This window comes from Drosophila yakuba, chromosome X, assembly GCF_016746365.2.
Source record: "Drosophila yakuba strain Tai18E2 chromosome X, Prin_Dyak_Tai18E2_2.1, whole genome shotgun sequence".
NCBI classification, from domain to species: domain Eukaryota; kingdom Metazoa; phylum Arthropoda; class Insecta; order Diptera; family Drosophilidae; genus Drosophila; species Drosophila yakuba.
In genome coordinates this window covers 23,052,606-23,074,696 of record NC_052526.2, presented here as the reverse complement: position 1 = coordinate 23,074,696, position 22,091 = coordinate 23,052,606, and the positions used below count along the sequence as shown (strand labels likewise).

General features: G+C 42.1%; 2 protein-coding genes across 4 annotated transcripts; both read left to right on the top strand.

Moving 5' to 3' along the window:
- The first annotated feature begins 256 nt into the window (after positions 1-256).
- Positions 257-5,559, top strand: LOC6526237 (protein stoned-A). 3 transcript variants are annotated; one of them, XM_039370473.1, is made up of 3 exons: positions 257-396; positions 2,404-3,702; positions 4,240-5,559. In XM_039370473.1, exons 2-3 carry the CDS (start codon positions 2,433-2,435, stop codon positions 5,514-5,516), a joined length of 2,547 nt encoding a protein of 848 aa, XP_039226407.1. In that variant the 5' UTR covers positions 257-396; positions 2,404-2,432; the 3' UTR covers positions 5,517-5,559. The 3 variants fall into 3 exon arrangements, with proteins under 3 accessions (XP_039226407.1, XP_039226405.1, XP_039226410.1); XM_039370471.1 differs by having other exon boundaries at positions 259-396; positions 2,277-3,702; XM_039370476.1 differs by lacking the exon at positions 257-396 and adding an exon at positions 2,095-2,136.
- On the top strand, positions 5,544-14,533 carry LOC6526236 (protein stoned-B). Its single transcript, XM_002102009.4, has 7 exons — positions 5,544-5,678; positions 6,221-7,873; positions 8,401-9,664; positions 9,747-9,998; positions 10,058-10,239; positions 12,076-12,286; positions 12,603-14,533. Exons 1-7 carry the CDS (start codon positions 5,567-5,569, stop codon positions 12,745-12,747), a joined length of 3,819 nt encoding a protein of 1,272 aa, XP_002102045.1. The 5' UTR covers positions 5,544-5,566; the 3' UTR covers positions 12,748-14,533.
- The last annotated feature ends 7,558 nt before the right edge of the window (positions 14,534-22,091 follow it).

Below are 22,091 nucleotides of genomic sequence, written 5' to 3'. Positions count from 1 at the left end.
TGTAGTCTACAATATTTTCAGGGCTGAAACATGTTTACGAACGCATGCGTCAGAAATCAAGACTAGATAAAATGTCAAGCGTCATATGACAGTGACGTAGATGACAGCGCTCCTCTTTTCAGAGAGCCTTTTGCTGAGCTTTGAAGCTTTCGGGGCAGCAAAAATTCCACAGGGGTAACAAATAGCGTAACAAAAGGCCAATGTCAGCTGTGGAAGGAAACTTCCTTGAGTACAGTGCTTTACAAAGCTCTATGCAGCTTTGGCAGGATATACCGTTGGCGCGCCGTAACGCTGCTTCTCCTCTGCTGACGTCGCTGCTGACGAAAAGCACTTCCTACGGAATTTCACGACATTTAATTCATTCTGTTCTAGATTTCCCGATAGTTCAAATCAGAGGTAAAGCCCCCGAAGCGAATCGAAACGAAAAACCACAAGTCCTCTAAAACCAAACTACGCTAGTCGCCTGTGCTCCCCCTTTTTGCTTATTTTAAAGTATATGCCAAAATATTATCTCCAAAAAGAAGAGCGATAAATGTGATTCTTTTTTTTTCGTACAAATGAAGTTTTTTCGATAATTGTGTGCAAAAGAGTGAGACGTAAGTTGCATAATTTCCTAAAAGTAAACTCCGGGAAATTCAGAAGCGTAAAATTTTTTCAAAGTGGGTATAGGCATACGAAAAGTTACAGTTACAGTTACAGTGGGCTCCCATACCCATCCATATATAATTCTAGAGTTCAACTTTTCTATGTGACGCGTGTATGTGTGCTCAAGTGTGTGTGATTTATAGTGCGTGGGCGCTGTCTCTTTTGCACGAATACGTCGACTCGCTCGCACTTATCAGAAATTCAGACTCTAAAGCATCGATTTTTCCCAACAATTCACATTGAAAAGGAGAAGAAAATGAAAGGAAAAGGAAGAAAAAATTGGCAAAATAAAAGAAGGAAAGAAATGAGGAAAAATGGTACTACTGCCTTTTTTAACGGATAGAGAGTGGGAAAAGCGGCATTCGACGCTCACTTTTACTCGCATTTTTTGACATACATATATTGTAAAACGTACTTGTCGTTTTTTTTTAACTTTAATTTAATATCAAGATCAACTAAGACTGGACCGATGTGCCAAGTGACATGTGTGCGAAAATTGAAGCTATTTAAGCTTTTGAAAGGAAGTGCGTCAACAAAAGATATTTAAATAGTAATAACTGGTCTATATAGTTGACATTGATAACAAAAACAATTGGTTCTTAGTTTTTCCAGCCAAAGTTACCTTGCAAGAATTTCTATGTGGATTTAAATATGCTTTATATTTGTTACCACAATGATATTAAATGGATTTTTCATGTAGATCCCTAAAAATATAAAATCTTCGTGTCCATTGAGACTATGGTGCCTATATTCATTGCATTAATAGTCGGAGAACTTTTTAAAGTTTTATTTTGTTTGTAAAACCTGTTCAAAGGTCTATATGTGAATTGGGATGTAATACTTCTATGACACAATATTCGCGATGGGTTATAACCTTGCATTGCATTATATTCTTTTTAGAACCTGATTTTGCAATAATCTTCTGAAAATGTAAATTTCGTATACTATACTTAAAGATTTAATCAAAAAAAAAAAATTGTTTCGTATTGATGTAGAAAGTGGTATGAAATCAAAGAACTCAACTTTAAGTTCTTTAGACGAGATAAGTGACAAACAAGACAAAAAAAAATAAGAAATGGTAAATCTGCACTGTCCTGAATGCAAATAATTTGTATAAACAATGTGTTAGAATATATGTTGCCTATTTTTACGGGCAACGAAATATTCCTTCCTGCTATGCGAGTGTGAGTTTCTCTGTGTGTGACTGTGTGTGACTGTGTGTGCGTGTGTGTAGGGCTTTGAGCTTTGACTGAGTCAACTACTGCTGTTGCGTCTCTCTTTTGGTGGTGCGGTGGGAAAGCTCTGGCAATTCGGCAAGTTCACGTGTAGGTACACAATCGAGCGCTTTATATATGTATATACATATGTACGTACATAAGTATGTATCAAATTTTCCGCAAACGATTTTTGTTTTTGGATATTCTTTAGGTTTTTCTTTAAACTTAAGCGATAACGGCTGGAACATCCGAAAAAACAACCGATAAGGCGGCGGTGAGTGGGCGGGCAAATCGTTGCATTGCTTAAGAACCCAAAAAACCATCATATTATAGACACCCCAGTTTCGATACCGGTTCGATTTCGAGAGACGTGCATATCTTACATAATCCCTCCTCTGCTCCTCCCACCCGCAGTTCCAAGACCCCATCCAACTAGAACTAAACTGAATTCTACGTAGTCGCTGTAACCACACCGCCACCTCCATCTCCAGTACGATTTCGTATTCGACCGGAGTCAGTAAGTTTTACGACCTATTTGCAGACCGATCTCGATGTCTCCGCAATTAGATAATGCTTAAGCTACCAAAGGGCCTAAAAAAGAAAAAGAAGAAGTCGAAAAAGGATCAGGAGCTCTTCACCGAGGAGGAGCTCGAGCAGTACAAGCGCGACCTAAAGGCCAAACAGGAGGCGGCGGCCACAAAATCGGACGCCGGCGAATCCGACGGAGCGGCATCAGACGTTGAGGCCCACTACGAGCCAGTAGCCTCTAAATCGGTATTAGGATCGGGATCATCCTCTAGCAACGCCCACCAACAGGTATCGGATCAAAATCAGGGAGCTGCCGGCGGCGACGAGGAGTGGGCCAAATTTAAGGCACTAACCTCTGGCGTCGATAGCATTCTACATAAAACCCAGGACGAGCTCGATCGAATCAAGAAGGAGTCATTTTACCAGCGCCTACCCTCTGCTGCCGAGAAAAAGAAACAGGAGGAGGAGGAGGCAGCTCGCCTTGAAGCCGAGCAGCAGGAGCGGGAAAGGCGGCGCCTGGTGCAGATCGAGGCCCAACGAGACAAGTTAGCGGAGGCGGTTGTTCAGCTATCTGAATCAGAAGAAGAGGCAGGCGACTACGAGGCCGATGACATCTTTGCCACCGACTACATTGAGGCTATCACCAGCGGCGAGCTTCAACTAGCCGTTCTACCGGATTCCCCCGTACTTGCCGACGACGGTCCCGATCCCTTTGACACCGCATACGCGGAGAAGGTTATTGTTGGTGCCGAACGAGCAAAGGGCAACAAGAAGCTACTGAGTCTCGGTGCAGCCGTTGAGGTTTTATCCGGTCGCGTGGACCGGGAGCACGCCGTCGCCTTAGCAAATCCCAAGCGGAAGTTAAGGAAAGGTATCCAGAATCTCCTTCTTAGCGAGAGCGTGGAGTTAGCTGATTCGGAAGCGGATCTTCTGACTGCCACATCGAACGCCGAGCCGCAGCATAATCTGCTTGACGATCTAGACGAGGAACTGCCCGAGTCCTCGGTTCCCATTGATCTTAGTGTCTCCCTGCATTTGCACTTGATTAAGCACAAGCAGCCCGACGAGAAGAAGAACGAGTTCGAGCAGCAGGATCAGGAAAGTCAGCTGCTTAACCCGGATCTATCTGAGTTCGATGCACTCAAAGACGACGAGGACGACGAGTTCGCCGAACTAGCCGCGGAATCGCTGACCAAAAAGGAAGAGATCACTATCGTTAGTCAGGTTGTTTTGCCTGTCGCACAGCTGCCCACTGAAGCTTTTGGAGAAGGCAGTTGGGCCGAATTCGAAGAGCAACCGGACCAGGAATCAGGTAAGAGTTCTCCCTGCTTTTCTGTTTTGGGACTCTGTTTAATACATGAGGAAAAAAATGACTTAATACACATATGTATATGTATGTAAATATAGAATGTAGATTAGAGCGTTGTTGGTCTTGGTATTGTTGTATTATTATACAAGGTGCAGCCACTATACCTTTGTATAAATGTTAAGATTTCGAAAACCTAAGAGCTTGAATGTTGGGATTAGGCTTGCAGATTTAACTATTGCTATTCCTATTTTTGCTTCTTTCATTTCGCTTCCTCAATGAAAGTACCATCAATGTACCTTTTTGCTTGGAATAAAGTTCTATGAGTATTTTTATTATATTAATACAAAATTTAGTTGGCATTGAAAGAGCAGATACATGGAGCTTTGCACAGTTTATGTCTGGGTTAATATATGTTTTTATAAAAAATATAAAAAAAGCTGTAGATGGAGAGGCATACAAATGCAATTTGTATAATCCATTACTCAAGTAAAGTCCTTTCAAATTTTCTAACCAACCAAATTACTCCTGTTTTAACCCTAGGAAAACCCAAGCGCCCGCCACCACCAGTCCGTCCGCCCACAGGACCTCATATTGTACCCGGAGCGATTTACGTGTCGGACGACGAGGAGGAGAACCCGGAAGACGATCCTTTTAACACCAATTACGCGGAGCAAGTGATTAAAAAGACCACTGTTCTTGAGGAAGACGACGACTTTGATCCGCGTGCGGAGGAACCAGCCACTGGGCCTTCCTTTTTAGCAGCTCCACAACGCGACCTTCTCGCTGGGAGTGCTACCGACCTTAGCCAGGTGGTTCCCGCGCCCTTGGCGCCGACTTTAAGTGTCGACCAAGAGGCAGAGGACTTTGATCCCTTCGATACCTCGGCCGTATCGGATCTGGTGCAACCCAAGTCTACGGAACTGCGCTTTCTGGAGCGCGAGCTCCTTAACGATCCGAGCGGAGACGGAGGTACCCTCAAACATTCTCTGAGTGACCCGGACTTTGATCCACGAGCGGATCAAGAAGAACCAGCAAAACCGCAAGTAAAATTTGAGCAAATACAGACGGATTTCGACACATCCCGTCGAAAGTCCTCTCTGAGTCTTAACATCCAGGCCAAGAGTGTGGGCTTCCTGGTACCTGCACCAGATCTCCTCGGAGCGGGTAATGAGTTGGGATCTGGTAAGAAGCCACTGACGCCGTACTACGCACCATCCGACAATCTCTTGCAGGAGCGTGAACGCGAAGTTGAGGACGTTGACCCCTTCGATACGTCCTATGTGCCCGAGGCAAAGCTCAGCGATATAGAGCTGAAACATATTGAAAAGGATTTGATCTCCGAACCCACGAATCTGCGTCACAGCCTTTCCGACCCAGATTTTGATCCCCGAGCTCCACCTACTCCGGTTCCCGCTGAAGTCTTACTGGCCGTCGAGGAGAATATTGATATCAAGGTCTTGACTCCCGCTCAAGAGCGAAAGAAGCTAAACAAATTAGGTGGCAGCGGCAAATCGGAGGAGGAAATAGACCCATTTGACACCTCCATAGCGGCAAATCTGCAGCCGGGTCAGACTGAGTTAAAACTTCTAGAAAACGAACTATTGCCGGAAACAAAGACTTCGGTGACTGACGTCCTTGACGTGCAAAGCGACGCTCAGGAGTTGGGCTTGGGCGACAAGGTCCTCACGCCTTCGACGCACTCAAGACCGTCCCTGTCCGCCCAGGATATTGACCCGTTTGACACTTCAATTGCGGAGAATCTAGGGCCCGGCGAGGCAGAGATAAAGCTGCTGGAAAGCGAGCTGATCGAACGTTAATATAAGATATATAAACTATCCTTTATCGCAGAGAAGTAAAATCCGAAATCATGGCGAATCCCTTTTTGATGGACGAAGACCTAGATGGTTGCGATGCGGCTGCCAACCCGTTTCTCATGCAATCAGAACCTGAACCTAGTACGGATAATCCTTTTGGAGCAGGTTTGTACCGATTTCAATTCAATCTCACAGGTATTTCTTATTTTTTATGAGAGAAAATAAGTAGGTTCAGCAAACAGAAGCTGATCTGCACTTGTAGTTGACATCAAACAGAAACCTTCGTACTGAGGAGAGACGATCGCAACCTTACATACACTATCTAAAATTAATGCCGCTCGAAATTATTTCGCTCGTTAAAAAAGAACATTTTCCAGTGAAGAGATAAATATTTTTAGTTGAATATCATTTTTTGTCACAAAATATAACAGCATTCGTAGATGTCACTAATTTAACCTAGGACAACTAACTAACTAACCTTAAATAAGATTCTAAGTCAGTATACTGGACCTTGAAATTTTTTATCCTTGAGTTTGTTTTTGGCTTCTAAGCTGTTCGCCGTTTTCCGAGAGTTAACTAGTGTTATGGTTCAAACTTATGTAACATAATACTTTACTCAATAATATAACATAATTGAAAGCAGCTGAAATGTTATTTCGGAATTGCAAAATATAATATATTTATTAACTGTTCACTACCATACTTAGCTACAGGCGCCTCAAATCCATTTGCCTTTGGCGCCGATGATCTCGAGTTGGGGGCGGAACCGGAAGCGGAAGCTGCGCATGACAACGATCTTGACCCGGCAATGAGTTTCTTTGGCACTACGATCGAGGCGGAGGACGATGCGTTGAGTTTGAAATCAGGCGCCGAGGAGGAGGACGAGGGCAAGAAACTGCCTCAGTCCCAGCCACAGTTGCAATCGCACGCGCACCCGCCCCCGCCACGCCCTCAGGCTCCTCCCCAGAGCACCCAAGACTTAATTAGTACGGTGTCCAGTCAGTTGGACGAAACTAGTTCGGAGCTACTAGGTCGTATACCTGCCACCCGATCGCCCAGCCCGGTTTCGATGCGGGATCTGCACTCGCCGAGTCCTACTCCGGACTCGGGACTAGCCGATCTCCTGGATGTGTCGGTGGATAGTGGATCGAGTGCCCATACTCAAGGAATGGAGGCGGATTTAATTGGGGGAGTGGCAGGCGGGGTGCCGCTAGATAATCCCTTTGCAGTTCCGACAGCGGTGCCGAATATACAGGCGGCAGCTCCACTGCCTGCCACACCGATGAAACAACCCCCTCGCCCACCACCGCCTCGTCCTGCTCCCCCACGTCCCGCTCCTCCAGGTCAAGCGGCACCACAGAGACCTCCACCACCGGTGGCCGCAGCTGGTCCACCGCCAGCCGCTCCAGAAGCGGATGACCTTTTGGATATGTTTGGTACTACGGCAAGTAAGCCGGTCAAGCCGCCGCCACCCAAGTCCAAGGAGGACATACTGAGTCTCTTTGAGCAACCACATGCACCACCAGCCCCACCAGCATCCAAGCCGGACTTACTGCATGACGATCTGCCCGAGGCGATTGGCGAGGATGTGCCGCAGGAACAAGAGGAGCTGAACGAGGAGCAGAGGAACGGAAACAACTCACGAGATGAACCAGTATTTACTTCCCTACTAATACGACCGGACGAAAGCACCCATGACATAACCTCCCAACCACAGGCAGCTACTGGATTGGAACGGCAGGTGAATAATATGGCTGCACCACCGGGGGCCGCCAGCACGCAGAGGGCTACCACACCGGATATTGAGATTACCACGGTGGAGGATCTGCCGCGATCTGATGACGAGGATGAGCCGCAGGCTAAGCAGGAACCGGAGACAGATACGAAACCAAAAATCGAACCCGAAAGGGAGCCCGAAATTGTCTCTGATCACAGCCCCCCAACGGAACGCCTAGTGACCACCCAGGCAGCTCTCGTCGATGATGAGCCCATAGCCAGTGAGCCCGAGCCCGAGCCGGAGCCGGAGCCTGAGCAAATGGACACCGGTCTAGACTTTCCGCTGGCTTCCAGCGGCCTGGCCAGCGGTCAGTTGTCCGCCAACCCCTTCGCCAGCCCCGAGGAGGAAGAGGAGCCGAACCTCGCACCCGTGCCTGCGGTAGTTGCCAATATATTTGCGGTGAACGATCCGGAACCGGAGATGGAAACACCGCAAGCGCCCAGCTATACGGCCAATATCTTTGCTTCCGAGCCAGACGAGTTTGACGCATTCTCAGCCAAGTTTGACTCGGTGAAGAAGGACAATATCAGCATTCTGGATGGTTTTGGCGGTTCCGGAGCGATAACGCCCACAGGCGGGGATGGTAAGTTTTATTAATTGAAAATATGAATAAGATTTAATAAAAAGACACTAAAAGAACCTTCTATATCCATGCAGTAATCATAAATTTATAGAGTATGCTAATGTGGACCGAATAAGAATAAGGACAACAAGAACAGGAATAAGAACAATTCATGATCAAAAACATCGAAAACATTGATGTCTATATAACTAATAAACCCGTTACCCGTAGAGTAAAAGGCTATGCTAGATTTGTTGAAAAGTATGTAACAAGTTGAAGACAACGTTTTCGACCCTTCAGGCTATATGTGTATGTATATTCTTGATTAGGGCCACTAGTCGAGTCGATCTAGCCTGTCTGTCCGGCCGTATGAACGCTATGATCTCAGGTTGGAACTAAGCTTGAAGTTTATTACCCTAATGACCTCTCACTGCCACTAGCTGGGTATGACGGGTATCGGATAGTCGAGAAATCTTACTATAGCCTACTATATTGATATAAATTATAGTTGAAGTTTATTAAATTAATGAATCGACGGTTTTTTTTAGCTTGGGGAGATAGCGCTTTCGGATCGGCTACAATCTCGGCTAATGCTTTTGGCGACACCAATTCGGCGGATAATGGATTCGGCAACGAGGACGATGACTTCTATGCAATGCAGGCGCCCGCACGCGCAGATTCCGTGGAATCGGTGGACAAGGAGTTCAGCGTGGTTATCCGCCCGAAGGCTGAAGGAACTAGTGGGGTAGCCCCCCAGCTTGCGCCACCACCACCGCCGGCGCGTGGGGTTAACCAGGCACAGACCACATCGCCGCCTGGCTCAACCGTCAATCCGTTCGAGGATGTTAGTGGCTTCCCGGCTCCGGGGCCGCCACCAGCCGATGGAACCGTCATTAAACGCACGGACTCGCAGGACACGCCACAGACACCGCTCTATGACGAGGATGTATCACAACCGCTGGAGGAGTTTCCGAGACTCCATTACATTGGACCCGGATGGGAGATGCAACTCCGGCAGCCCAACAAGAAGAAGATCACTGGTCAGCGCTTCTGGAAGAAAATCTTTGTTCGACTGGTGGTGCAGAACGATGTGCCGGTGGTGCAGCTGCTTAACCAGGCGGGCGATAAGCAACCATTCCAAGAACTGCCCTTACAACCGTCGTATTCTGTGTCGGAGATCGGGGCTCAGCAGTATGACCAGTTCGGCAAGATTTTCACGATGAAACTACAGTACATTTTCTACAAGGAGAGACCCGGCGTTAGACCCGGCCAAGTAACAAAGGCGGAGCGGATCACAAATAAGCTGACCAAGTTCGCACAATACGCCATCGCTGGCGACTACGAAGGCGTCAAGGAGTTTGGCAGCGATCTAAAAAAACTGGGCCTGCCAGTAGAGCATGCGCCGCAGTCGTCCCAGCTCTTCAAGATTGGCTCAATGAACTACGAGGACATGAAGCAGTTCTCGGTCTGCATCGAGGAGGCATTGTTCAAGCTTCCAGCTCTGCGGGAGCGAGCGTTGACATACAAAATGGAGGAGGTCCAGGTAACCGCCGTTGATGAGATTACTGTAGAACAGGACTTCGAGGGCAAGATCCTCAAACAGATTGCCCGAGTGCGACTCTTCTTCCTCGCTTTTCTTACCGGCATGCCCACCATCGAGTTGGGCGTAAACGATATGTGGCGGCAGGGGAAGGAGGTTGTCGGCCGGCACGACATCATCCCGGTGGCCACCGAGGAGTGGATCAGGCTGGAGGCCGTTGAGTTTCATAGTGTTGTTAATCAGCAGGAGTACGAGAGAACGCGCACCATCAAGTAAGTAGAAAATGGCGTTATACATAATTTAAGGGTTAGAGGAACAAAAATAAAACGCTATCCTGATCCCGATCCCGTGCAGATTTCAACCGCCAGACGCGAACTATATTGAGCTGCTCCGCTTCCGTGTGCGTCCGCCCAAGAATCGCGAACTTCCGCTGCAGCTGAAGGCAACCTGGTGCGTCAGCGGCAACAAGGTAGAACTGCGGGCTGACATCTTGGTGCCGGGATTCACCTCCCGCAAGTTAGGCCAAATCCCCTGCGAGGATGTCTCCGTGCGCTTCCCGATACCCGAATGCTGGATCTACTTGTTCCGTGTCGAGAAGCACTTCAGGTGAGTATTTCCGGCAATAGTCATCTGGCTTTTGAGTATTTAATGGTACCCTGAAACAGATATGGCTCGGTTAAGTCAGCTCATCGGCGAACAGGCAAGATTAAGGGTATCGAGCGGATCCTGGGTGCCGTAGACACGCTTCAGGAGTCGCTGATCGAGGTGACCTCCGGACAGGCCAAATACGAGCATCACCATCGGGCCATTGTGTGGCGTTGTCCCCGTTTGCCCAAAGAGGGTCAAGGTGAGCTTTCCTTATAAAATGCATTTTTACATTATCGATAAATAGTTTCCAAGACTCCATTTTTTGGCCTAAAATGGCAAAATATTCGGCGTTGGTGGTTGTGTTCGTGTTCCCATTTCGTGTTTAAAGTATTATGTCAAAACAAATCAAACAAATACACCTCTTAACGAGGTAAGAATGGTCACGATAGCACTTTTTAAATGCAAAACTTTTCATATTAACCTTTTTGACGAAAAATATAGTTTCATTAAAATACAAAGAGGGGGAAATATTTATTTGCCTTAAGCGTTTTCTTAAAATGTACATGCCGAAAAGGTACATTTCAAATATTGATTTTTTTATTAGTTGATATCATGTACTGTCACAAAATTTGACTTTTATTCAACAACGAAATGTATTTTAATCAGATAAATATTTAATTGGTTTTAATCATTTAAATTACACACATGCGAACAAAATCTTAATTGGAAAACCGGCAATAAAAAGCTGTGATTGAGTCAATCGAAACCATCTCTATAATTTTATTTAATTTTTTATATCCACCATGCTTATTCAAAATATATGTTTAATTAGTTGCGCCTTTTCGTAAGGTTTCAAGATGAATTTAATATTTATACCCGTTACTTGTAGAACAAAAAGTAGAAGAACGCATTTCTGACCATATAATTATGCATATCAGTATTCTTAATCAGGATCACTAGCCAGTCGGTTCGGCCATGTGCCATTTCTCTGCCCTTCCGCATGAACTTTGAAAATTTCGGGATCCTGAAAACTATAAAGCAAGACAATTAAGATAAGCAGATCTAGTGATGCAGACGCACAACCACCGAATTTCCAAAATTTCTTGAGTGCTGCGACAATAAGATACCTGTTATAGGAAGAGATGGAGATAATCAAGCAAAATTGTCAAGATAATCTTCAAAAATAACATTGCCTGTAAGGCACATTTAAACATTCCTTTTCACAAGCGACGGAACACGGAAAAGGGATTCATCGGAAGCATGGTGGAACCCTTCTAGCTATAGTAGTATAGTATATTCGTACACTGTTCCTGTACGTCTTCGAAAATATGTTTTTCGGAATACTTCTAATGTAAGCGTTCCCTAGCACCGTAAAGACCGTAAAGGAAATCAATTTAGTAAATATAAGTAAATTACATTACATTAGCGGAGCCAAGGAACCGAAAGATCGAGCAAAGAAGAAAATAGGTGATAGAAAGATCGACTTTCAACCACCCTTGCGACACGAGTATCAGAATTTGTACTTGTATCGTCTGACCAAAGAGTAGTGCACTCGGTTCCTGAGACACAACTGGCCGTTATAGAGTAGTTTTGGGCTCTCGATAATATTCGTAAAAAATCCAACACGAAATTGGAGAGTTGTTGTTAACTTTTATTTGAAAATATTATTCTCGTTTCAAATTTTTTTCTAAGTGGAATGTAATTACTAACTTTGCAATCCACCTTTTCCACCTTTTCAAAATTATTTTGAAACGATTAAAAACTGGAGTTTTTCGTAAAATTATTTTTTTTTGTGAAAAAAAGATAGGAAGTAAGAAATATATAAAAAAGGTTCAGTTACAAAATTGGTAAATTTTTCAATGTTTGTAGCAAAAATGTTCTCTCTGTAAGGACGTAGTAGCCATGTATGACTTGTTTTTGATTAGCATCACTAGGCGAGTAGATCTAGTAAAGAGGTTGGTTTGAGAGCGCGCTTTTTTTTTCTATGGAGCAATCGAAGGTTATGTTAGATCCCTCGACGCTTTGACTCAACCTTTGTACGGACGTAATGGCATATACTCGGTCGCAGTGATTTAATCTTTAACCTTTCGTATAGGTGCGTATACCACACATCAGCTGGTCTGCCGCATGGCACTTACATCGTATGACCAGATTCCAAGCGAACTGGCGCCATACGCTTTCGTGGAGTTCACTATGCCCGCCACGCAGGTCTCGCATACCACCGTGCGCTCCGTGAGTGTCCAAGATTCGGATGCCGATGAACCGCCAGAGAAGTACGTCCGCTATTTGGCACGGCACGAGTACAAGTAAGTAGCGATGAAGTATGGAATCATGGTTACATTATTACCATTGGCTGAGTAGAAGCTTCCACTCCAATTGATGTATTTGCTAAATTACTGAGACATTACTGAGACACATTACTGAGACATAATTGTAAAGAAACATTTCATTTGAAAACACATCGTTTTATGACAATTATTTTGTGTCCTGAAAAAGTTCAAATATTCATATTTGAAATATACATCAGCAATCAATCTGTCTCGACCCCCGACCACATTGCATCAAAATTATAAAAGCACTTAAACAAACGTACAACTACTTATGCATCAATTTCCCCTCCAGGGTTGGCATCGAGACCACGCACGGCGAGTCCACGAACGCGTATTTGGCGGCAACGCGTCCTATTCGCGAGGAGCCGCCCAGCACGGCCACCAAGCCTACTGCGTCTCCGGTCCCGCCCAGCGATTCGGACACGGACTCAAACTAAGCTGGCTAGCCGCGCTGCTCCGGTGTTTATCCGGTGGCACACTAGGGCTCAATCTGATATTCACACTCCCATGTGAATGGAAGGCGGTGCCACTGGCAGCAGCTTTTTGTAGATATTCCTCTTGCATGGGTTTCCTTATCGTTCTTGTTATATACTTACATGATATACAATACGGTGCTTAAGTACAGCAATTAAAGAGTGCGAGTAAAGCAGACGAAGGAAAAAGCTAACGCTGTGTAAAAAGCCAAATGAACGAAGTCGAGTCGAGATCTGTGGATCCATCAGCGGGCGAGCAGAAAGCTAAAGCATCTTACCTAACCTTTAATCTATGAACCATATAACCACAGCCATAGTCCCCCGACCTAACCCAGCCAGGCCCTAAAAAATTAAACTTCGTTACTTGTAGACATATGATCACGTTAATTTTAATTGATATCAGACCAGAATCGTACTTAAAGTCAACCCATACATATGCATAGTGGTTATTATCTCAAGACACTAAAACTCATACAAGCGAACGAAGAAACAATAAAAGGAAGTTTTCCGAAGGCAGAAAAAAAGCGAATTCCCCTCTTAGCGTTTAAAAGCATAGGCTCAAATGCACATAACCAATACAAAATGGAGCTGCTACCTTAAATAAGATTACACATCGCTGGCTCCAGTTTCCAACTTCGCATAATGTTAACGTTAGCATTACCGTGTAAGTTTCTGGTGCAAGCTGCCAGCTTCGCATAGATTAATCAACACTGGAGTGAGCTGCCAGCCTTAGAAGACGTTAACCTACCCTGGAACGAGCTGCCAGCTTTATAAAGTTAACCAACACTGGTCACCATACATATGGGGTGTCAAACTTGAAACTATCCATAGCCATCAGCTACACTTAGGTTTATGTATACCACTAATTTAATAAATTTAGAAATGAATTGAAAACTACAAGCAAAAGCAAAAACGTGAACGAAAATGCATATTCAAATGTTATTGTTGTGAATTAAATTAAATTATATTCAAACTAAACTACAAAGTAATGGGAAACAATATAGGCAAATCATCTTTGTTGACGCAAAAAGTGTATAAGAAACCGAAATGCTGTATTTATTTAAAACCTAACGAAGATATTCATATACATTTGCCATACATACTGATTTGTTGATTGTGTTTTAGAAAAATTTCATGCAAATAGATTTGTTAATTGCGTGTTAAATGAATATATTCTTCATCCCAGACTAACAACCTCCCAAAGGCTTAAATTTTTTCGATTTCTTGTCCTCTCCATAACGCAATAATTCATGTCGAACAGCTCTACTACGAACTCTTAAAACGACTCTCAATGGAATATTAATATAAATAGTGAATGTGTATATTGTACCCCTAAGAAATGAATCTTCATTCATGTATTATGTATGTTACATTATTTAAGTTTAATTCTACATATATTATATCGTATATACCATATATATTGTATGTACAATAAAAAAGAAGGAAATCTATGCAAACAAACCGTTCGGTTGACAAACACTCTCACATGTTATATTTATATAATAATTATACAAAAATCGACGGTCCCGACGCGATATATGCCCCCGATGCATATTCTTTTGTGGGCATATACTGCGCTGGAATTAGTTGCTATTAAACAAATATGCGGCGCAAGCCAAAAGGTATTAACCGAAAAACTAAAAACAATATAATGAATTATTATGAACCGAACAAAAACGCATTATGAAGGAACAATATCTAGTCAAATGAGAAAATAAATATTGAGACAACAAATATTAAGCAATGCAAACTGTCACCTTGGCTTTATCTGGGAATTTTTATTGGGTTTTCACTTACATTACCACCAATGCTGTTTGGCTTAGTGTGGTATTTTTATTTGTTTACCCAATGACCTTTTTCGCAATGTCTATCCTTGTAAATGATGATATCCAGATCAAAAATTTCAAATAGATTGTTTTTGAGGGCTGTTGTACCCGTTACTTGTGGCGGAATTACTAAATTCGGTGAAAAGCGTTTCCGACCCTATAAAGAATAAATGAATACATACATATTCTTGATCCGAATCACCAGATCAGTCAATCTATTGAGATCATTTATCAAAGATATCGCATTAAAGACTTCTCAACAAATATCCAAAAAAGAGTATCTTCCATGTCTCTAGTAGAGACATTAATGTCTTTGGTTTAACCCTGTAGAGACTGTAGTAGCATGTACTATGTATTATGAAATATTTATTTTTTAAATGTAATTTATTTTTTTTTAAATTACAGTAGTCATAATAATTTTCTTTGTATATGATTTATTTATTTACTAAAGTTATTTAGTCAAATTACTAGTATGAAAATTGGTCATTTTCAGTATTTAAAATGCAAATAAGTTTAAATTAGGCGCACCAACTTTTTTGGTTACTTTTTAATTTCTCTGAATCCGTTTGCTTAAAGCTATAGTAGATGGTGTTCGTAGATTTTTTTTTAAATTTTCGCTATGTAACCGTAAACATATTCAATTGAAGTATTTTTGTTGCATTAGTAAAGTATTCCGTATAAGCGCGATAATTTGTGATAATATAGAACTCCATTACAATTGTAACGGCTTTCCCGTGGTGTTCCCTGGGTATCGATTATTAACATAAATATAAATATTAAAACGGTGGCTAATTTGGGCGTGGATTAAAACAAATGAAATATAAAATATAAAATAAAATTCAATAAAAAAAAACTTCTTTCGACCTACATTTTTAAATAATATTTTATTAGATCATATCGAAATTGATCAAAACATTAATCAAATTCGTTTCTCAGATCAAAATTGATTTCGGCCCGAAAATAGTTATCTAGCACAAGCACGTACACTATCTCCTTTATTGTTTTTACTTACTCAAGCAAGAAAATTCTATTTTTTTTAGATTTTTACGCTCTCAATTTTTAGGCGAGCGAGAAGAGAGCAATTTTGGTCGTCACCAAAAAAGTGGCTGCATAGTGTCAAACCAGCTCAAAGAAGCTGGGTCCGCAAAAATCGAATTTTTGAAATTTGAAAGGTGGAATTGTTTGCCCATGTTTGCCCACCAATTAGTTTTTTTTAGATATGAAATTTCAAAACATTTCGAACTTCAAAAAGTTGACTTTCTTGAACTTTTTATTTTTAATCGCAATAACTTCGTTTGACCACCATTTTCCATACCTCAAAACAAAATATTTTCAACAAAATCGTTGCCCCCCCTTTAAAAATTGTTTTTTTTTTGTGGTTTGCCCACCCTTAAAAAAATATTTCGTTTGCCCACCTCTTAAAACAAAATATTTTCAATTTAAAAAAAGAGAGAACGCTAAAGTCGAGTTTCTCGACTATCTGATACCCGTTACTCAGCTAGTGGAAGTGCGAAAGAAAGTCTTCAACACTGACAGCTTTTGCCTGTTACATACTTTTCAACGAATCTAGTATACCCTTTTACTCTACGATTAACGGGTATAACAAAAGAACGCTATAGTCGAGTTCTCTGACTATTTGATACCCGTTACTCAGCTCGTAAAAGTGCGAAGGAGAAATTTCAATACTGACAGGTTTTGGAGGTTTGTGAGCGTTAGGGTGGGCGTTACAAAATTTTGTTTGGCAAGTTTACGGAAATTTACAATAATAAAAAATTGCAATATACGAGGGTCGTTTGATAAGTCCGTGACTTTTTGTATTTGCCGCGCACCTGCTCTAAATACAACACTGCTCCTGTCAGCAGTTATCGATTAACAGCTGACTGTAAAATTTTGAGAAAGCTGCGTTTTTTGGTTTGCGTTTTATAGGCATTGAAAGCAGACGATCTCGTGAATTTTAACGAAAATGGAAAAAAGTGAATTTCGTGTGCTAATTAAGCATTATTTTTTGCGTAAAAAATCCATCACCGAAACCAAGGAAAGACTTGATAAATATTATGGGGACTCTGCACCATCAATTTCAATGGTTAAGAAATGGTTTACTGAGTTCCGTTGTGGTCGTACCAGTACAAGTGATGCCGAACGTTCAGGTCGCCCAAAAGAGGTCGTCATGCCAGAAATCGTCGACAAAATCCATGGAATGATATTGGATGATCGGAGAATGAAAGTGCGTGAGGTAGCTGAGGCTGTAGGCATCTCAACTGAACGGGTACATCACATTTTACATGAATATTTGGACATGAAAAAGCTTTCCGCGCGATGGGTGCCGCGATTGCTCACACACGACCATAAGCGCAACCGTGTGACCATTTCAAAGGAGTGTTTGGCGATGTTCAACCGCAATCCAAACGAATTTTTGCGACGTTTCGTTACCGTAGACGAAACATGGATCCACCACACCACACCAGAGACCAAAGAACAATCAAGACAGTGGGTTTCTCCGGGTGAACGTGCACCAAAGAAGGCCAAGGTGGGTCTGTCGGCCAACAAGGTCATGGCCACAGTTTTTTGGGATGCACAAGGTATCATTCACATCGATTACCTTGAAAAGGGTAAAACGATCACCGGCGAATATTATTCAGAGCTTTTGGACAGATTCGATATTGATTTGAAGCAGAAACGACCGCATTTGGCGAAAAAAAAAGTGCTGTTCCATCAGGACAATGCACGGGTGCACACGTGTGTAGTCAGCATGGCAAAATTTCATAAATTGGGCTACGAACTGCTACCCCATCCAGCATATTCTCCAGATTTAGCCCCCTGTGACTATTTTTTGTTTCCAAACATGAAGAAATGGCTCGGCGGTAAGAGATTCGGGTCAAATGAAGAGGTCATCACAGAAACAAACGACTATTTTGAGGGCCTTGAGAAAACCTATTATTTGGAAGGAATAAAAAAATTGGAAAAACGCTGGACTAAATGTATAGAGCTAAAAGGAGATTATGTTGAGAAATAAAACGCTTCTTTGACGAAAAAAATATATTTTATTCAAAAAGTCACGGACTTATCAAACGACCCTCGTATCGGCAATATAGCGGCAACTTGAACCGATAAACTTACGTTGCGTCTATTTCTCTAAAGTCTGCATGCTGAATCTTAACTTTCAAGCTTTTATAGTTCCTTAGGTTTCGACGTTCATACGGACAGACGTCGCCAGATCGTCTCGGCTATTGATCCTGATCAATAATTTATATACTTTATGTGGTCGGAAACGCTTTCTTCTATTACATACTTTTCAACGAATCTACTTCGAATAAATTGTTTGAAAGGGGTTAAGTTCTAGCATTGAAAAATTCTTCGCCCATTTCTACGCCACAAAAGAGCATGGTAGAAACTTTTCAGCCAACATCTAGTATCTATTACTACATACTATCTAACTCTTAACTAAGCCCACAGCAGTTGTACATTAATTCCTCGGTAATAAATCACCTACTAAAGCAAAAATAGATATGTATATTGCCTTTAATGGTGCAGTTGTAGAGCTTACTATTGGACTATTAGGGCCTCAATTTTTTTTCATATGTTATATATCTGTTAGCGTGTTGATAATGGCGAAAACATTTTCAATTAAAAATGATGAAATGTATTATCGATATTGTACCGATATTTAATGCCGAAGAAAGATGCAGGCGATTTGGACTTTTCCAATTAAAAAAAATTAGTATGTACGGTAATACATATATTAAAAGATTTAAATATAGGTTAATCGAATTCCCAGCCGCACTCAAGCACCTAGTACTTGTAACGCCTGTTGCAGCAGGAACGTGTCGCTCTCTGTGGGATGGGGGAGAAACTGGTAAGATTTGGTCGTTGCTTTGCGAGGCGCCACCTAGATCTGAAAAGTGGGATCGGGTTATGGCGGCAATCTTGAAAAGAGAAATTACAGGGCCAATTGTCAGGCTGTTCACGATCTAAACTCCTGTTGGGGAGCGTTCTAATGCCTTCCCGCTTATTTGGCAAGCGTCTAATCGGTCTATTCCCTTTTAGTGGCCTGAGCACGCGGTTCAATCCCTCGCAGAGTTTAATAAGTAACCGTTTCAAATCAAAGTTTAAATTAGAAAGAAATTAAAGTATGGTTATCTTTCGCGAGTGAACTATTTTTAATTATTGGAGTTCAAGCTGCACTGATTGGCCTGGGAAGAACAGAATACATACGTTTCCCCAGTCGGTAAGGAAAAATTGATCGTCGGCGGCTTACGCTTCAGGTTGGGTACATGGCCATTTTTTTTTGTTGTTTCTTAGGGTTTGGCGTATCAGCGACCGGATAGAGGGCCGCTGGAAAACAAATGTTATAGCCGGAGAGACTACCACCCAAGCTGTTCATCACCCGCATGAGCATTTTCGCATTGTGTTTAATGGTCACGGGACGTCGGCTCATTGGAGTTCAGGGGAAAAGATTGGCTGGTCGGAAGTCGTCTGAGTAGTCAATTTTTATTTTGGGCGACCCGCTAAATTTCAAAGTTATTGCCCAGCGGTGCAAAAGAAACGAGAAAACAAATTTGCCATTCCTTGGATTTGTCGTGACTGCAAAAAGCAGTTGAAAGTCGGAGTTAAAGCGAGCAGCAGCAAAGCTGCGATATAGCGTAGTCGCGAGAACATCACATGTAGATAAGTTTAGTTCTTAGTTTTGTCTGTTAGTTTGTAGTTAATATATATATTCATGATGATCGGTGCGTAATGGCCAATATAAAAGGGCTGGAGTCGCGAGTGTGAAAATCGGGAATGAAGTTTGTGTGAAGAAAGAAATGACTGATCGGATGTGAAGGGACTTTGGACCTTTGTCCTAATGAGGGTTTTTTTTTATATATATGTTATGCAAGTTATTTTTTTTCTCCAAGCCCCACAGCCTTGACATCCACGGCAAAGCGCTTTCTCCGTTGGATCTCCGGAGGATATATTTGGGTGAGTGATTCCGGCAGCCAATGCGCCGAGTTTAACCTTTATTATTGAACGTGCTTTATAACATATGTATGTAAATCCTCCCTCATAAAAGAAAGGGAATAAATGCATTTTGTAAGTTCCCATACTGCGCAAGATCGCAAAAGAAAATTTGGCGAATGTAACAAAGAGAAACTCGGATAACAATTAATCTAACCTAAAATCCAATCAGCTTAATCCGTTTCTTTTACACACTATTATGTACTGAAAACGAAAACGTTTTCCGTCATCTCGGTTAACAAACATTTAAAATCTGCATGTTAAGTTACACAATCAAGTATATTCTTTTAATCATGGCTAGTGTCCAACGACTGTTCTTAGTTTGCAGCGAATAAAAATTTATAATGTTTTGAGTGAATCCTAATTTTTGCCTTCAGTTAGTAGGAACCCTGTAGACCATATAAAGGGGCCATTCCCAAAAAAAATGTTCGAGGAGAAGCATCAAATGGCCATTGGAAGGGTGGGGACGCATTAGCCTCAATTACATCTGAGGTTAGAAGACTCTCGCTGTCTGTTTTGGTGAGCATGTGATAGCCCGGTCTCAAGAGTTCGTGTAATGTAATGGTCAATATCTTATTGCTTGTCGTAGCACGCATATTTTTGATTCTAATAATAAGAAAAGGCACCTCTAAGGGGAACAGTCCGAACACCATCACCGTTAGCCGACGAGCAGATAGCCGGAACAAATTGCGTGCGCTCGTTCCCTTGAGCTAACACCAGGCCTGAAGAAATCGTTACATACTTTTGCGCCTTGTTCCTCAAAAAAACTTTGTCTATTTCAGGAAGAATATGTATATGTATTTAAAACCAAAAGGGGACGTTCGAAAGCTCGCTGAACCAAAATGCGCTTGCCCTTGGTTTCATTTATCATCAGCAGTTCTAGGTTGTCTTTGTGCGTTATTATACCCTTTACCAAAAGAGTAAAAGGGCATACCAGATACGTTGAAATGTATTACCGGCATGATTGCCAATGCTAAATAATCTGTTCGCAGAGCACATTTGTTTCGTTTTAATTAGTCTTAATGCAGAACGTGGGCATACATAAGTATGAAAATACATTCCACAGGGCGGCATCCTTATCTAAAGGCAGTAACAAGTATCTGATAGTCGATTTCTTGTGTTATTTCTTAATAATTTGATACACCAGTTCCCGACTGATTGCAGTTTTTGGCTGCATGTTGAAGCCATTTATCATTCGCTTAAATCCAGGATGAGGGATTCGGAGTCCTCAAAACCAGGACTTCTATAATCAGTGCACTCATGTCCAGGGCGGAGATTTTGCCTGAAGTCCTCATAAAATATTATGCTCAGCTTTTACTCTGTGTTGTGTTATTGCGAATCTCAAATGGGGAATGGCAGGAATGGCGTGACGTGTGCAGCTTGGCACAGGGCACTGGCAAATAAATTCTTTATCTGTGAACCATTCAAGTGGTTCAATCTGACTTACTCTTTCCCAGTTTCTACCACCTGTTTTGGCCTAAAGTTGTTTCTATTGATTCAGCCCTGGGAAACGTGTGGGAAAGTCACAGTCAGCAAATTGATACTTCAAATAGCCAGTTATTTTGATGCACTGAAACAAGCACGTTGAAGCACTGCGAGTTCTTTTAATAATCTCATACATATATTTGCATACGCCTCCAAAAGGTTCGATAATACTGACATAAATGGATTTAAGCAAATGCATTTCGATCATGAATTCTACAAAATCCGACCAGAGAGATTACAGTTTTACGCCAGGCCAACTTGTTTTTCGCTCTGAGCTCTAGGTGAAGATGTGAGTTTATTAAAATTAAATAGGGAATTTATAAACGCAAAACAACTGCAAAATTTTACCATTGGGGACGGAAAAGTTGCCTTTGCTGCGTTGCAGACTTCTAATCCAGGTTATAATCTAAATATTTTCCATAGTGTCAGCTTGCAAGAAATCTAACCAAGAATTTAGTACGTTATTAAGTCGGAAACGTTTACATCTACATATTACGTATCATAATTTCATAATTTAACGAAAGCATGCACCATATGACATTGTCAATACAAATTTTCTTCATTTTCTTCGATGGTCATTTGACCATATTTCCTGCACGTCTAGAAAATCGCTGTCCACATCCGGCTTATAAGAGTCTACGTGTCTTCCAGCCAGGCGCAATATGAATCAATAAATGAGCTGAATAAGTAAAGCAAGCTGTAGCTCTACAGCTCGTTTGTGAATATGATATTCTGACAGCTGTTTGTTGAGAAAGGGCAGCGTAGACTTCCATAGAATACGCCCATCGAAGTCTGTTTTATTTTAAAGCCAAATATTCTTACACAACATTTCAAAATGAATGTAAAATGCATAGTTTTTAGAAAATTTTGGTTACATGGTTGGTTTGGTTTATATGTACCATTCAGAAGTTTCGTTCATAATATTTGCCGGCCTTAACATTGGCACAATAAAAACGTATTTATTAAACTCATAATGCACGTAATGAAGTATTCAATTCCTTG

Bases quoted from the DNA above. Each gene is read 5' to 3' on its own strand.
- LOC6526237 (XM_039370473.1), top strand. From the start codon at position 2,433: ATGCTTAAGCTACCAAAGGGCCTAAAAAAGAAAAAGAAGAAGTCGAAA. The intron at 3,703-4,239 runs GTAAGAGTTCTC...TTTTAACCCTAG, and splicing joins GCAACCGGACCAGGAATCAG to GAAAACCCAAGCGCCCGCCA.
- LOC6526236 (XM_002102009.4), top strand. From the start codon at position 5,567: ATGGCGAATCCCTTTTTGATGGACGAAGACCTAGATGGTTGCGATGCG. The intron at 5,679-6,220 runs GTTTGTACCGAT...TACCATACTTAG, and splicing joins GGATAATCCTTTTGGAGCAG to CTACAGGCGCCTCAAATCCA. The intron at 9,665-9,746 runs GTAAGTAGAAAA...GATCCCGTGCAG, and splicing joins GAGAGAACGCGCACCATCAA to ATTTCAACCGCCAGACGCGA.